At 48.1% G+C, this 12,763-nt stretch overlaps 2 protein-coding genes across 2 annotated transcripts in view; both read right to left on the bottom strand.

The window, feature by feature from the left end:
- The window catches only part of LOC311082151 (uncharacterized protein), a gene marked incomplete at its 3' end in the record, with an annotated part of 5,123 nt that extends 314 nt beyond the window's left edge, over positions 1-4,809 (bottom strand). The window contains exons 1-8 of the mRNA XM_084112893.1: positions 4,718-4,809; positions 3,779-4,346; positions 3,318-3,645; positions 2,421-3,228; positions 2,109-2,315; positions 1,096-1,724; positions 500-1,005; positions 1-416 (exon numbers count right to left, since the gene is read on the bottom strand). The exon at positions 1-416 is cut by the window's left edge and continues 314 nt beyond it. Of these exons, the coding sequence (XP_083969019.1) occupies positions 1-416; positions 500-1,005; positions 1,096-1,724; positions 2,109-2,315; positions 2,421-3,228; positions 3,318-3,645; positions 3,779-4,026 (3,142 nt within the window). The 5' untranslated portion in view covers positions 4,027-4,346; positions 4,718-4,809. The remainder of the gene's footprint in view (positions 417-499; positions 1,006-1,095; positions 1,725-2,108; positions 2,316-2,420; positions 3,229-3,317; positions 3,646-3,778; positions 4,347-4,717) is intronic.
- On the bottom strand, positions 4,761-6,044 carry LOC311082150 (uncharacterized protein; the record flags this gene model as incomplete). The annotated part of the gene is made up of 4 exons (XM_084112892.1): positions 5,202-6,044; positions 5,052-5,114; positions 4,897-4,983; positions 4,761-4,807 (listed from the first exon to the last, which is right to left on the bottom strand). Exons 1-4 carry the CDS (start codon positions 6,028-6,030, stop codon positions 4,761-4,763), a joined length of 1,026 nt encoding a protein of 341 aa, XP_083969018.1. The 5' UTR covers positions 6,031-6,044.
- Between the last annotated feature and the right edge of the window lie 6,719 nt (positions 6,045-12,763).

Raw genomic sequence — 12,763 nt, 5'->3', positions numbered from 1 at the left:
GGAGAGGAGCAGCTGAAGGGCCACCTGCAGCTGCTGCCATCATGGTGGGCACAGGGTTCAATAAAATGAACTGGGGCAGTGGCACAGGAACTGGGGGAGGAGTAGGAGCTGCTGGGGTAATGGGCCGCACAATTGTAGCACTGGCAGGTCGTTTGCCCGGCCGTAGCTTAGGAGCCTGTCCCGCTCTGTTAGGAGGAAGGACAAACTCGTGCCGGACCCCTGATGTGGAGGGAACTGGGGGAGGAGTAGGAGCTGCTGGGGTAATGGGCCGCACAATTGTAGCACTGGCAGGTCGTTTGCCCGGCCGTAGCTTAGGAGCCTGTCCCGCTCTGTTAGGAGGAAGGACAAACTCGTGCCGGGCCCCTGATGTGGAGGGAGCCTCATCCAGCCTTTCCCGCGGAGCAGGAAGCTGTGAGCTGGCCACAGCTCATATTTATAATATTCATTATAAATAACTGCTATCCCTTTCTTTCAAATGTCAATGTAAAACCATGCTTACCACTGAGTGAGAGTCCTCTGATTCAGTACAAACAGCTGAAGTGACGTGGCCTCCATCAGAGTGTGGCAGTTCAGCACCAGGTCTCGGATGTGGTGGTAATCGTTGAGCACCTTAGTCCAACGAGGAAGACGGACTCCATCTTTCTTAGTTGGGGACTTGTGCAGTGCACACAGTTTGATGCACATGGCCTCAACTAAGCGACTGGTGCTGGGCCACTGAGCCGGCCCCCCAGGATGACCGATCAGGCACCTCTTCACACTCTCCACACCTGGTGTCACTCCTGTGTTTTTCGGAGCCTTGAAGCGTCCGTGGGTCAGTTTGGGCTGGTGTCTGGGCTGATAGTGGATCCTCCTCTTGTCCCCATCAGGAAGAGCAGTCCACAGACGGATGACCTCTGTGACCTGCTGCTCATCCAGGTAGAGTGCCTGACGGAGGGACACCAGGTACTCAGCCAGATCCTGCACCTTATCCCAGCCCGCAACGCCATCGGGTCCAAGAACAGGAGCCTGCAGGGAAGCATTACAATAAAAATACACAGCATGTTAAATGTCAGAGTGTAAAAGCAAAAAGAAACTAATAATGAGCAGCTTACTTACAGGAGCCTGGTCTGCAACACTGGACCCAGTTGATGTTGCAGGAGCAGAGGCAGCACTTGGCTGGACAGAAGGCTGTGGAGGAGACTGCAGAGGAGGGTGAACAGGGCGCTGCAGAGGAGGGTGTAGAAGAGGCAGAGAAGGGCACTGCTGAGGAGACTGCAGAGGAAGCTGGACAGAGTGCAGAGGAGGCTGAGCAGGGCGCAGAGAAGGAGATTGCAGAGGAGGCTGGGCAGGGCGCAGAAGAGGAGACTGCAGAGGAGGCTGGGCAGGGCGCAGAAGAGGAGACTGCAGAGGAGGCTGGGCAGGGCGCAGAAGAGGAGACTGCAGAGGAGGCTGGGCAGGGCACTGCAGTCCTTGGCTGGATGTGGGTGGCTGTAGTGAGGATGGTCCTGGTGCAGAGGGACAGGGGTTGAAGGTCTGGGGGCCGCTGCTGTGGACTGGGACAGTCTCAAAGGGGTCATAGAGGACTGGCACTGTGAGATCCTCAGGTTCCTCCTCAACGAAGCCTTCGTCCTGCACCACCTCATCATCCATCTGCTCAACCAGCCGATCCTCCTCTTCTGGGTTATCCATAATAGTCAGGGATTTCCCAGACTGACTGTACAGATACTCCATACCCAGCAGCTCCCCTGCAAAAGAACACACATACAAAGCACATTCACATTATTATAGCTGTAGTGGCTATTTGTCCATAACAAACTGAAACAAACAAACAATCAAACCTTTCAAAGTTTGATCGTTTGTAGGCTTGACGCAGTTTAACAGATCAAAAAATGAAAATAATAAACAAGAAAATAATAAGCATAAATGCTAAATAAAGCAAATTCACTTTAGCAAAAGAAAGCAAAGAAATTAGGTTATAAAGGCTCAAATTAAGCCTAAATTAAACAAAGTACAAATAACTCCAACAATAGTTGAAGTATTTGAAATAAAATATAAAAATGTACACTCAAACACTCATACACCTGTATAATGTATAATCTTTTGTTTGAGTTAACATGAATAATTCTCACCTGTGTAAGCCCCTGGAGGCTGGTAGCGCTCATCCAGGGACATCTTCAGCACTTTGCGGCTGAGCCGGTCCATTGCCTCCCTCTCAGCGCTGCTGTAGGTCCTCAGGTCAGTCTTTCCCCTCACTGCTTCATCCATCCGGTCCTGGTTCCAGCGCATCAGGCCTTCCAGGAGATAGGCCTGGAAATGTGCATCACTGGCACTGGTCCCTAGAGGTTAAATAAAGGCAAATATATGTAATCTATGTATTCAGAACGGCAGAACAGGTTATAAAAGTTTTAAGTTTTTAGCAGGTTATAAAAGTTATAACCTACCTGGGATGAAGCGATTTAAATGGAGGTGGAAAGACTCCAAGGAGGTGGAGCCACGAGCACAGCGATAGCAGCTGAGCTCCACACCACCCTTCTTCACTGTGCCTGTCTTCTGGTACAGAGGGAAGCCCTCTGGGTCCTGAATACAGGTGATGTGCCTCTGCTGGTCCATCCAGATCTGTTGGATGCGCTCGTGGTCCAGCAGTGGTACACCCAGAGTGTCCCTCCCCTTCTCACTGTCCATCTCTTCAATGAGCGCCTTGATCCTCCTGGTGGTCTCCTCCACTCCTCTGGTCCGCTTGCGACAGTGCAGCGCCAACTCCTTCCTGGTGATCAGCTTATCCAGGGTCTTCTCTGAGACTGGACAAGCTCCTCTGGCCTGTAGCTCCCCCTGTTTGGCCAACCGAAGAGCAGCGACATCATCTGGATCCAGCTCAAAGATGCACCTGGAAAGCCGAGTCATGAAGGTGCCGTAGAGCTGATGAGACTCCGTGATGACACCTGCTGCAAAGCGCCGCATGAAGTGCCAAATGTCTAGGCGCACTTGGAGCTCATCCCACTCTGTGAACATGGCTCTGACCTGCGACTGTCCGTGTGCGTGTGGGCTGCAGCAGTCTCTGTCCACATACATGACGGCGGGCGGTGCCACTCCCGCCTCCCTGTACCTCTTCATGAGACCCGCCGCCATGGGCCACAGTCCATGCCCCTCTGCCGCTGTGAGCACTGACACCAACACCTGGCCGTGCTCATTGCCTACATTAGTGCACCAACCAGCAGTGTTGGCAGCAGCACCGGCCAGTTTTTTGGTGACCTATGTAAAAAAAAAACAGTAGAATAAACAAATGTAAGAAAAATGTAAGATAATAACAATTATTATTATTCAAACTTGACTTTTTATACCTTTTTGGTGGAGTCCATCTTGAGGACAGAGCCAAAGACAGAGGTTATTTTGGCCTTGACCTCAGGTAGCCGCGAGAGGACGTCCCTGGCATACACAGACAGCAGCCACTTGGGTTTGGGGATGGGTGGGAGGGGCGGAGGCGCAGAAAAGACTGGAGGCTCAATGATGGAGGAGTCTGTGAAGGGCTCACAGACAGTGAGGTACTCCAGCGTCCGCTGTGACCACGCTGAGGTGTGCTGCTCCTGCAGCTTTTTGTGAAGCTGCGTGACAGTGTTGCCCCGGGTCCTCTCCCGCATCATTATGACTACACGGTAGTCACACGTGTACCTACAGACAGTCAAATAATTCTGTTCAGTGCCACATCTTGTTATTTCAATGTTAATGTCAGTAAAGCAATGTATTTGATTTTATACAGTACAACAAATTACAGTGCATTGCTCTAAATATGAATGTGTTCTACCTGTATGTCAGAATGGCGGGGAATTTTCTGCGGTGTCCCATGTCGAGCTGTCCCAGGATGTCTTCAGACCAGGCTGGATACTTCTTCTTGCACCCTTTGCACTCCAGATACTCTGTGGCCATGTCATACCACCCGTCTATGTCCAGGACCTTGCGCACAGTGCGATAAAGGCCAGCAGCTGTCAGCTTGTGGTTATTGCAGGCTGGCTTGACACAGACAAGTGGAATGGACCACATCTTCAGTGGCATCCAGAGGAAAAGAGGGCGGCAGAAGAAGATATCAGGAGAAGCAGGGGGCTGGGTGAAGACGGTCGGGGGCTGGGGAGGGTACCACCAGAAGTTGGGATGTGGCGTCAGCTCAGGCTTCCCTGTTTTTGTGTTGGCCCTGAACAGAGTCTTCCCGATCCAGTCCTGCTGGAAAGATGGGAGTTGCTCATTCCAGTGGACAGGAAGCTCTGCAGGCGAATGGGATACCTGGTCAGGGGTCCACAATGCTGGAGGAGCAGGAGCAGGAGCAGGGGCAGGAGCACGAGCCGGGGCAGGAGCAGGGCCTCTCGAGGCCGCAGTGGCTGGAGCGTAAAAAGACACAACATAATTATCTTATTGTTTTAGACTTTCACTGCATGACTTTCTCATCTCTGCTGGACAGCTACTGCGGTTACAAGGTTTAGTGCAAAGCATGTATGATTAGTAGACAGGCGACATGATGATGAAACGATGGAAGGAAGCAGTGAAAATCATCCTGTTTTTCACCCAAGCACCATTAGGACAAATACAAGAAGAAAAATGAGATGGGATCAGCCAAGTGTGAAGCAAAGCAGCCCAAACACTGTGAGCGCCTCTAACTACAACAGCCACTTATTCCAAGGGGAGTGGGGGACGTGTGAGATGACAAGAATGAGCTTTAGTAAGTGATTATGATAAAAAATGAAATAAAAACCTTTTACATACACCTTTAAATTCCCTTTTTGCTTTGAAGATGTTCACTCAAAGAGTGAATGTAGATTGACACCTGAGAAGTGCCATTCCTCTGTGTTGTAAAATAAAAGAATATGATGTCATTTAAAAAATACTGTTGTCACAGAATTGTTTGTAAAATATTGTTTAAGATTTACATACCTTGAGGAAGTTGCTCCTCAGCTTGTGAGGCTACAGTTGCCATCTCCTCGTCATCTTCCTCCTCAAAAAAATCCCTAGCAGCAGAGTCTGTAAAATAACATAAAACACTAAGCACATGTCACCAACACACTTGTATGCGTTAAAGTGATACTCACCACATGTAAAGAGCCGTCTCCGGGCTGCGGACTCAGACGCAGGAGGGAAACGTGGTCCTGCAGCTGTTGTTTACAAAACACGTATTTTCGTTAGACATATATACTGCATAATATATACTGTAATGACTTTAAAGCTTGCAAATCACTTACAGGGTTTGGCTGGAGACAAAATCTTTTGTGCCAGCTGTGAAGCAGATAAATGCTTCCCCCGCGCCAACAGGGTCTTCACGTTGGTAGCCAGCAGTGGCCTGTTCTGAGTGGCAGCAGGTGGAGGAGGAACAGACACAGTGGCAGTGGGCACAGCAGCAGTGGGGGCAGATGCAGCGGGCACAGTGGTGGTGGGCACGTGGGCTGGAGCCTGCCTCTTCAGCACGTATGCTTTGAAAAGGGCCATGTTGGTGTTGGGCCTGGCCTTTGCCTTCTTCAGGTAGGTGATGAGAGCCTGGGCCTCCTTGCTTGGGTCCTCATACACCTCCTTCATTGACCTACCCTTAAAATCACCAAACTCCACCATCAGACATCCAGAGTCTCCCGTCCTCTGGGCCTCCTGCAGCATGGCCTGTTTTTTCTGATACACCTCCACAGCCTCGCCTACCTCCCTGATCTGCGAGGTGTATCTGAGGAACATGTGTTTGTTGGCCGACAGCGGGTTGTCCCTCTCCTCCTCCCCCAAAATGCTGCTGACCAGATACACGGCATACCCCAGTGAGTTTTCCAGCAGCCACAGGAACCTCTGGCCCTGGTGTTTCCCAAACTGGATCTTGCAGTGAGCCAGAACCAGGAACTGGTCTCCAGGATTCCCTCCATTCTGCCTCACAAAGGCAGTGGCCTCAGCCAGGACCTCCTCCTTACACCTGGCCCTCCCTGCCACCACGATCTGACTCCTATTGGCCTCCTCAGTTGGCCCCATTAGGAGTCGACCCTCAGAGGTTTTTCGGAAAACCGGGTATGCATACATAATCTGAAAGGACACAGGCATAACAGAACGTTACATAGCTGTCATATTCCAACTGAAAGTATTTTACTACACCATTTGGTTTTAATGTAATTAATTAATGATCATATGTTTTATGAATTGATTTTACCAGCATTATTGTTATTTTATACAACTGTGAATCACTTTGAATTGCCTTGTGTACAAATTGTGCTCTACAAATAAACTGTCTTGATTGCGTATATGACTGTAAATCATTTAATAATTGAAACACTGGATTTATAAAACCTTTCAGCATTCAATGAACTTACAATGGTGGGCTTAATTCATTTACAAATCATTCACTGCTGCCCTGGAGTCGCTAAGTAATTGTAGTAGCATCTTATCATATTTAGCTATGTTGTACTACCCACAGTATCTTGACAGCATCAAGGCCGGGATGTAACTATTATTTTATACATAAAATAGTTCTTGGTACAATCTTGCTGGTATCATGAAATGCATAAATCGTTTTGTTTTGTTTAGCTTTTGTGGCATATCTTTTATAACATAGTTGAGAATCATCTTTATACAAAGTTTGGTATATCAAATCCTGAAACCTAAAAAATTATTGGTGATTTAAAAAAAAAAAACATTGTTTTTGCCTATTCATGTCTTTTTAAATAAAATAACAATCATAATAATAAATGAGTCCTGGTGTCCTCTACAGAGGACATAGTATAACATATATATGAATAAAACATTATTTAAAAAAAAAAAAGTTTTTTGTAAAAAGTGTTCTTATGCATTATCAAAATAATGTAATGACACAAAAAAATACTAAATTAACACACAAAAAAAATTGGTCTCAGGAGGACATAGCTTAATTAGCGGCCGGCTAATTAACTTGACAGTAGTGACATGTTTTTTACTGTATTTATCATGGGAAACGCAATTGGTCAAAATTAAGCCACATGAGAGCAACGCAATTGGTCAAAAGTAAGCCACAGGAGAGAAACGCAATTGGTCAAAAGTAAGCCACAGGAGAGAAACGCGATTGGTCAAAAGTAAGCCACAGGAGAGAAACGCGATTGGCTCCCGTGGGCTTACTTTGGGCTTACTTTGGCTCAATCGGTAGGAAGCATTAGGCGCAAGCGAGAGGTAGCGGGATCGATGCCCGCATTCTCCATGTGGTGGAGCTCCCTAGATGAGCTTTTGAGGCTCACTGCTGCCGAAAAGTTTTGTCAGACGAGGCCCTGCGCACTTTCCGGGCAAAAGCAGGTCCCACCGAGATTTGAACTCGGATCGCTGGATTCAAAGCCCAGAGTGCTAACCATTACACCATGGAACCAACACACCCTGAGACCTGGCCGTCTGAAAGGCAGAAAGGCTATGTGGAATCAGGTAGAAAGGAGGTGGAGTTTGGTCACTGGACCCCCTCGACCAAAAGGCACGGACATGGTTCCTCTGCCGAAACCCGGGATTGAACCAGGGACCTTTAGATCTTCAGTCTAACGCTCTCCCAACTGAGCTATTTCGGCCAGGTCCGCAGTTGGCTTAGCCAGCAGAGATTTCTGGGAGACCGTCCGTCACTTTCGAGACGAGCAGAGCTGAAGGCCTGATTAGCTGAAGGTCCGAGAGAAAAACAGTGGCCCGTACGGGGATCGAACCCCCGACCTTGGCGTTATTAGCACCACGCTCTAACCAACTGAGCTAACCGGCCTCGCTCTGATTGTTTTTATCCCCAATTTCTCAGAAATATCCTACTTTCCCTAATCAGGCTGAAGAGATTAAAAGCAAAGCCTAAGAACGGGCTCGTCCGGGATTTGAACCCGGGACCTCTCGCACCCGAAGCGAGAATCATAGCCCTAGACCAACGAGCCAACACGGATGCCCTTCCCGTTGCTGCCTGGCCGCTAACATTTCCGCTTGCATGAGTTTGAGATCACTGGGCAAGGGGAATTAGCTCAAATGGTAGAGCGCTCGCTTAGCATGCGAGAGGTAGCGGGATCGATGCCCGCATTCTCCATGTGGTGGAGCTCCCTAGATGAGCTTTTGAGGCTCACTGCTGCCGAAAAGTTTTGTCAGACGAGGCCCTGCGCACTTTCCGGGCAAAAGCAGGTCCCACCGAGATTTGAACTTGGATCGCTGGATTCAAAGCCCAGAGTGCTAACCATTACACCATGGAACCAACACACCCTGAGACCTGGCCGTCTGAAAGGCAGAAAGGCTATGTGGAATCAGGTAGAAAGGAGGTGGAGTTTGGTCACTGGACCCCCTCAACCAAAAGGCACGGACATGGTTCCTCTGCCGAAACCCGGGATTGAACCAGGGACCTTTAGATCTTCAGTCTAACGCTCTCCCAACTGAGCTATTTCGGCCAGATCCGCAGTTGGCTTAGCCAGCAGAGATTTCTGGGAGACCGTCCGTCACTTTCGAGACGAGCAGAGCTGAAGGCCTGATTAGCTGAAGGTCAGAGAGAAAAACAGTGGCCCGTACGGGGATCGAACCCGCGACCTTGGCGTTATTAGCACCACGCTCTAACCAACTGAGCTAACCGGCCTCGCTCTGATTGTTTTTATCCCCAATTTCTCAGAAATATCCTGCTTTCCCTAATCAGGCTGAAGAGACTAAAAGCAAAGCCTAAGAACGGGCTCGTCCGGGATTTGAACCCGGGACCTCTCGCACCCTAAAGCCCAATTTATACTTCTGCGTCGAACTTACGCCGTAGCTACGTCGTAGGCTGTGTGTAGCGCGCGTACCCTTCGGCGTACCCTGACGTGCACCTCTCCAAAAATGTAACAACGCGTCAACTCTACGCGGACGCAAGCGCTGTGATTGGTCTGCTAGGACCGCTCCCTCGGGTTTCACATGCTCCCTCTGCGCGGGTGAACGCGGACAACGACGCAGAAGTATAAATGAAAACCAACGCGTTGCCTACAGCGTAGAGGCTCCGGCGTAGGTCCGACGCAGAAGTATAAATCAGCCTTAAGCGAGAATCATACCCCTAGACCAACGAGCTAACACGGATGCCCTTCCCGCTGCTGCCTGGCCGCTAACATTTCTGCTTGCATGGCGCAATCTTTTAATTAAATCTACAACCAAATGGTAGCAAGTGATCTCAAACTCAATTCCTGGAGGGCCACAGCTCTGCACAGTTTTGCTCCAACCCTAATCAAACACACCTGATCCAGCTAATCAAGGTCTTCAGGATTACTAGAAACTTCCTTGCAGGTGTGAGTTGGTTGGAGCTAAACTGTGCAGAGCTGTGGCCCTCAGGGAATTGAGTTTGAGATCACTGGGCAAGGGGAATTAGCTCAAATGATAGAGCGCTCGCTTAGCATAAGAAGGGGCCCAATCTTTGCGCCCCCGCACGCAAGTGAAAAAGACGCCGAAAATGGGAATACGCCCACAAATTTCACCTGCAATAATATTCGGCTATATTCCTGTGCGTTATGGAGGAGTTTTAGTTACATGTGAAACAAGTCACCCTCCGCGGGCTGGGCTCGAACCCGTGTTCTGCGTGACTATAGTGTGTGATCAACTGCGCCTGCGCCTTCATTTAGTTATCTATGACATATCATTATATTGATTGATATTTATTGTGTATATTTAAAAAAAAAAGCATATTATATATTTATGGTTTAATAAAATTAATAAAAATATTTCTTCAAATATGTGTTTTTATGATAGGATTTGATATGATTTATCAGATTTATTTTAGGAAACTTCAAATGTTTTATTTAAATGACACTTCAAATGTAAAATGTTTTATTAAAATGAATACACACAAATATTGAAATGAGTACACACACACACATATATATACATGTACATACACACACACAATATATATAGGACAATATGAAAGAGTGGGCGGGCCCATGTACAGTAATATATACAAAATATATACAGGAAAGAAACAAATTGTTTATTGAGGAGGTGGAGTTTGGCATTTATTTTGCTGGCGCTGTTCTGCCAACCAGTCATCCAAAGATTTGCCATTTGAGCTATGCCTGCGACTATTAAGCACCAGCTCTCGGATGTGGTGGTAATCCAAGAGGATTTTAGACCACCTTGGGGGTGCAAACTCCAGCCTTCTTGGTCGGTGACTTGTGTAAAGCACACAGCTTCATACAAATAGCCTCAACCAAGCGGCTGGTGCTGGGCCACTGTGCTGGACCCCCAGGATGTCCAATCAGACACCATTTCACACTCTCCACACCTGGTGTGACTTCGGACCGCTTCAGTGCCTTAAAGCGTCCATGTGTCAGCTGAGGCTGATGTCGAGGATGATAGTTGACCCGCTGTTTGTCAATATCATGGAGAGCTGTCCACAGCTGGATGGCCTCCGTCACCTGCAGGTCAGTGAGGTAAGGAGCCTCACGAAGACCAACCAGGTAACCAGCTAGATCCTGGACCTTGTCCCACCCAGCGATGCCATCAGGTCCAATAACTGCTCCCTAGTAAATGCAGATTAATTCAATATATGTGGAATAAAACGAGACTTAAATTTAAATAAAGCCCTTAAAGTTTCTTACCTGAGCCTTGGTTGGAGAGACTGCTTCCAGTGTCAGATGGCTGTGACAGCACGGAAGGGGCAGGGGCAGGGGCAAGATGCTGTCCATCTCCAGATGATGTGGATGGCTCAGCCAGTGACACGTCAACCAGTGATGATGGGGACTGAGGCTGAGGCAAAGATGAGGGGCTGTTTGCGAGATCACGGCAGGGGTCATCCTCATACAGCACTGGAACTGTGATGTCCTCTGTGATCTCTTCCTCAAACCCCTCATCTTGCAGGTCTTGGTCATCAATTTCCTCCACCAGCCTGTCTTCCTCCTCTGGGTTCTGGAGCACTGGAGTCAGTGTTTAGCCAGTCTGGCTGTAAAGGTACTTAATTCCGAGCAATTCACCTACAAGAATAAAATGGGGAAAAAAATTACGTTTTCTTAACATTTTGTCTAGTACATTAAAGGTTAAACAGACAACTTAGTAGAATATTACAAAAGAACAAATTAATGAATTTCTTGCCTGTATATGCTCCAGGAGGGCGATAGCGCTCATCCCAGGGCTTCTCAAAGACTGTCCGGCTAAGCTGGTCCACAGCCTCTCTCATGCCACTGCCATATGACTGGATGGAGGACGCTCCTTTTATAGCGTCTTCCATCCGGTCATCATTCCAACGCATCAAGCCCTCAAGGAGATAGGCCTGAAAATGCGCATCACTGGCACTGGTTCCTAAAAGTTAAATAAACAAAAAAGGGTTTTATATGTCACATATGTACTACAAGATATGTACTACACATGAGGTGCTATGAAGTAACTGGTTACATGTAATAGAGTTATGTAATTACATTAAAATCTATTGTCTATTAGTTATGTAATTACATTAAAACTATTGAGTTACTAGTGACTTGCCAGGCAAGACAGCTTTGTCAATGCTTATGACATCAGAAAAGAACTGTAATATTACAGTAAAGCAGTGATCTCAAACTCAATTCCTGGAGGGCCACAGCTCTGCACAGTTTAGCTCCAACCAGCTCCAACTCACACCTGCAAGGAAGTTTCTAGTAATCCTGAAGACCTTGATTAGCTGGATCAGGTGTGTTTGATTAGGGTTGGAGCAAAACTGTGCAGAGCTGTGGCCCTCCAGGAATTGAGTTTGAGATCACTGCAGTAAAGTGTGATATTTATTAATGTGACATTACTTTAACGTAATGGAAGCAGCTCCAGTGCTTATATTTTTTACAGAAAAAATTGTAATCCATATGTATGTAATACCTGGAATAAAATGGTTCAGGTGGAGGTGGAATGACTCCAAGGAGGTAGAGCCACGAGCACACCTGTAGCAGCACAGCTCCACACTGCCTTTCTTCAGTGTCCCCTTCTTTATGTAGAGCGGAAAGTACTCTGGGTCTTGGATACACTGTACGTGCTTCCGCTGTTCTTTCCATATCTGCTGGATCCGTTCATGGTTCAGCAGTTGAACTCCCAGAGTGTCCTTCCCGTCCGCACTGTCAAACAGATCAATCAGTGACCCAATCAATCTGGTGGTCTCCTCCTCCCCCCTGGTCCTCCTCCGGCAGTGCAGTGCCAACTCCCTCCAGTTAATGCGAGCACTGACCGCCTTTTCTCAGATGTAGCCAGTCTTCTTTGCCGCCAGCTTTCCTTTGCACGGCGAAGAGCAGCCACATCCTCTGGATCCCACTGGAAGATGCACACGGACAGACGTGCCATGAAGATCCCGTAGAGCGGATGAGCCTCTGTCGTGACACCTGCAGCAAATCGCCGCATGAAATGCCATATGTCGAGGCGCACTTCAAGCTCATCCCACTCCGAAAACATGGCCTTAACCCGAGACTGGCCGTGCTGACTGCAGCAATCTCTGTCCACGTACATCACTTTTGGGAATGCCTCTCCTGCCTCCCGGTAGCGTTTCATTAGGCCAGGTGCCATGGGGTCCAGTGCATGTCCCTTGGCGGCTGTTAGCACAGAGACAAGGACTTGGCCGTGTTCATTTCCCACATTTGTGCACCTGGCAGCTGTTCCTGAAGCAGCACCAGCAAGTTTCTTTGTGACCTATTGGGAAAAATAAAAGGGTCAAAAACTCTGTTCATTATGTACGCACACATCCATATCTGGCAAATTTCTGGATATAAACAGGGCTGTGATACCTTTTTTGTGGAGTCCATCTTGAGAACACAGCCAAACACAGATGTAATTTTGGCCTTGACCTCGTGCAGTCACCCCAGAACATCCCTGGCGTACACGGCTAACAGCCACTTAGGTTTAGGTAGGG

This window comes from Abramis brama (assembly GCF_963993115.1).
Source record: "Abramis brama genome assembly, chromosome: 4".
In the NCBI taxonomy this organism is placed as follows: Eukaryota; Metazoa; Chordata; class Actinopteri; order Cypriniformes; family Leuciscidae; genus Abramis; species Abramis brama.
This window is presented reverse-complemented; position numbering and strand designations above follow the sequence as displayed.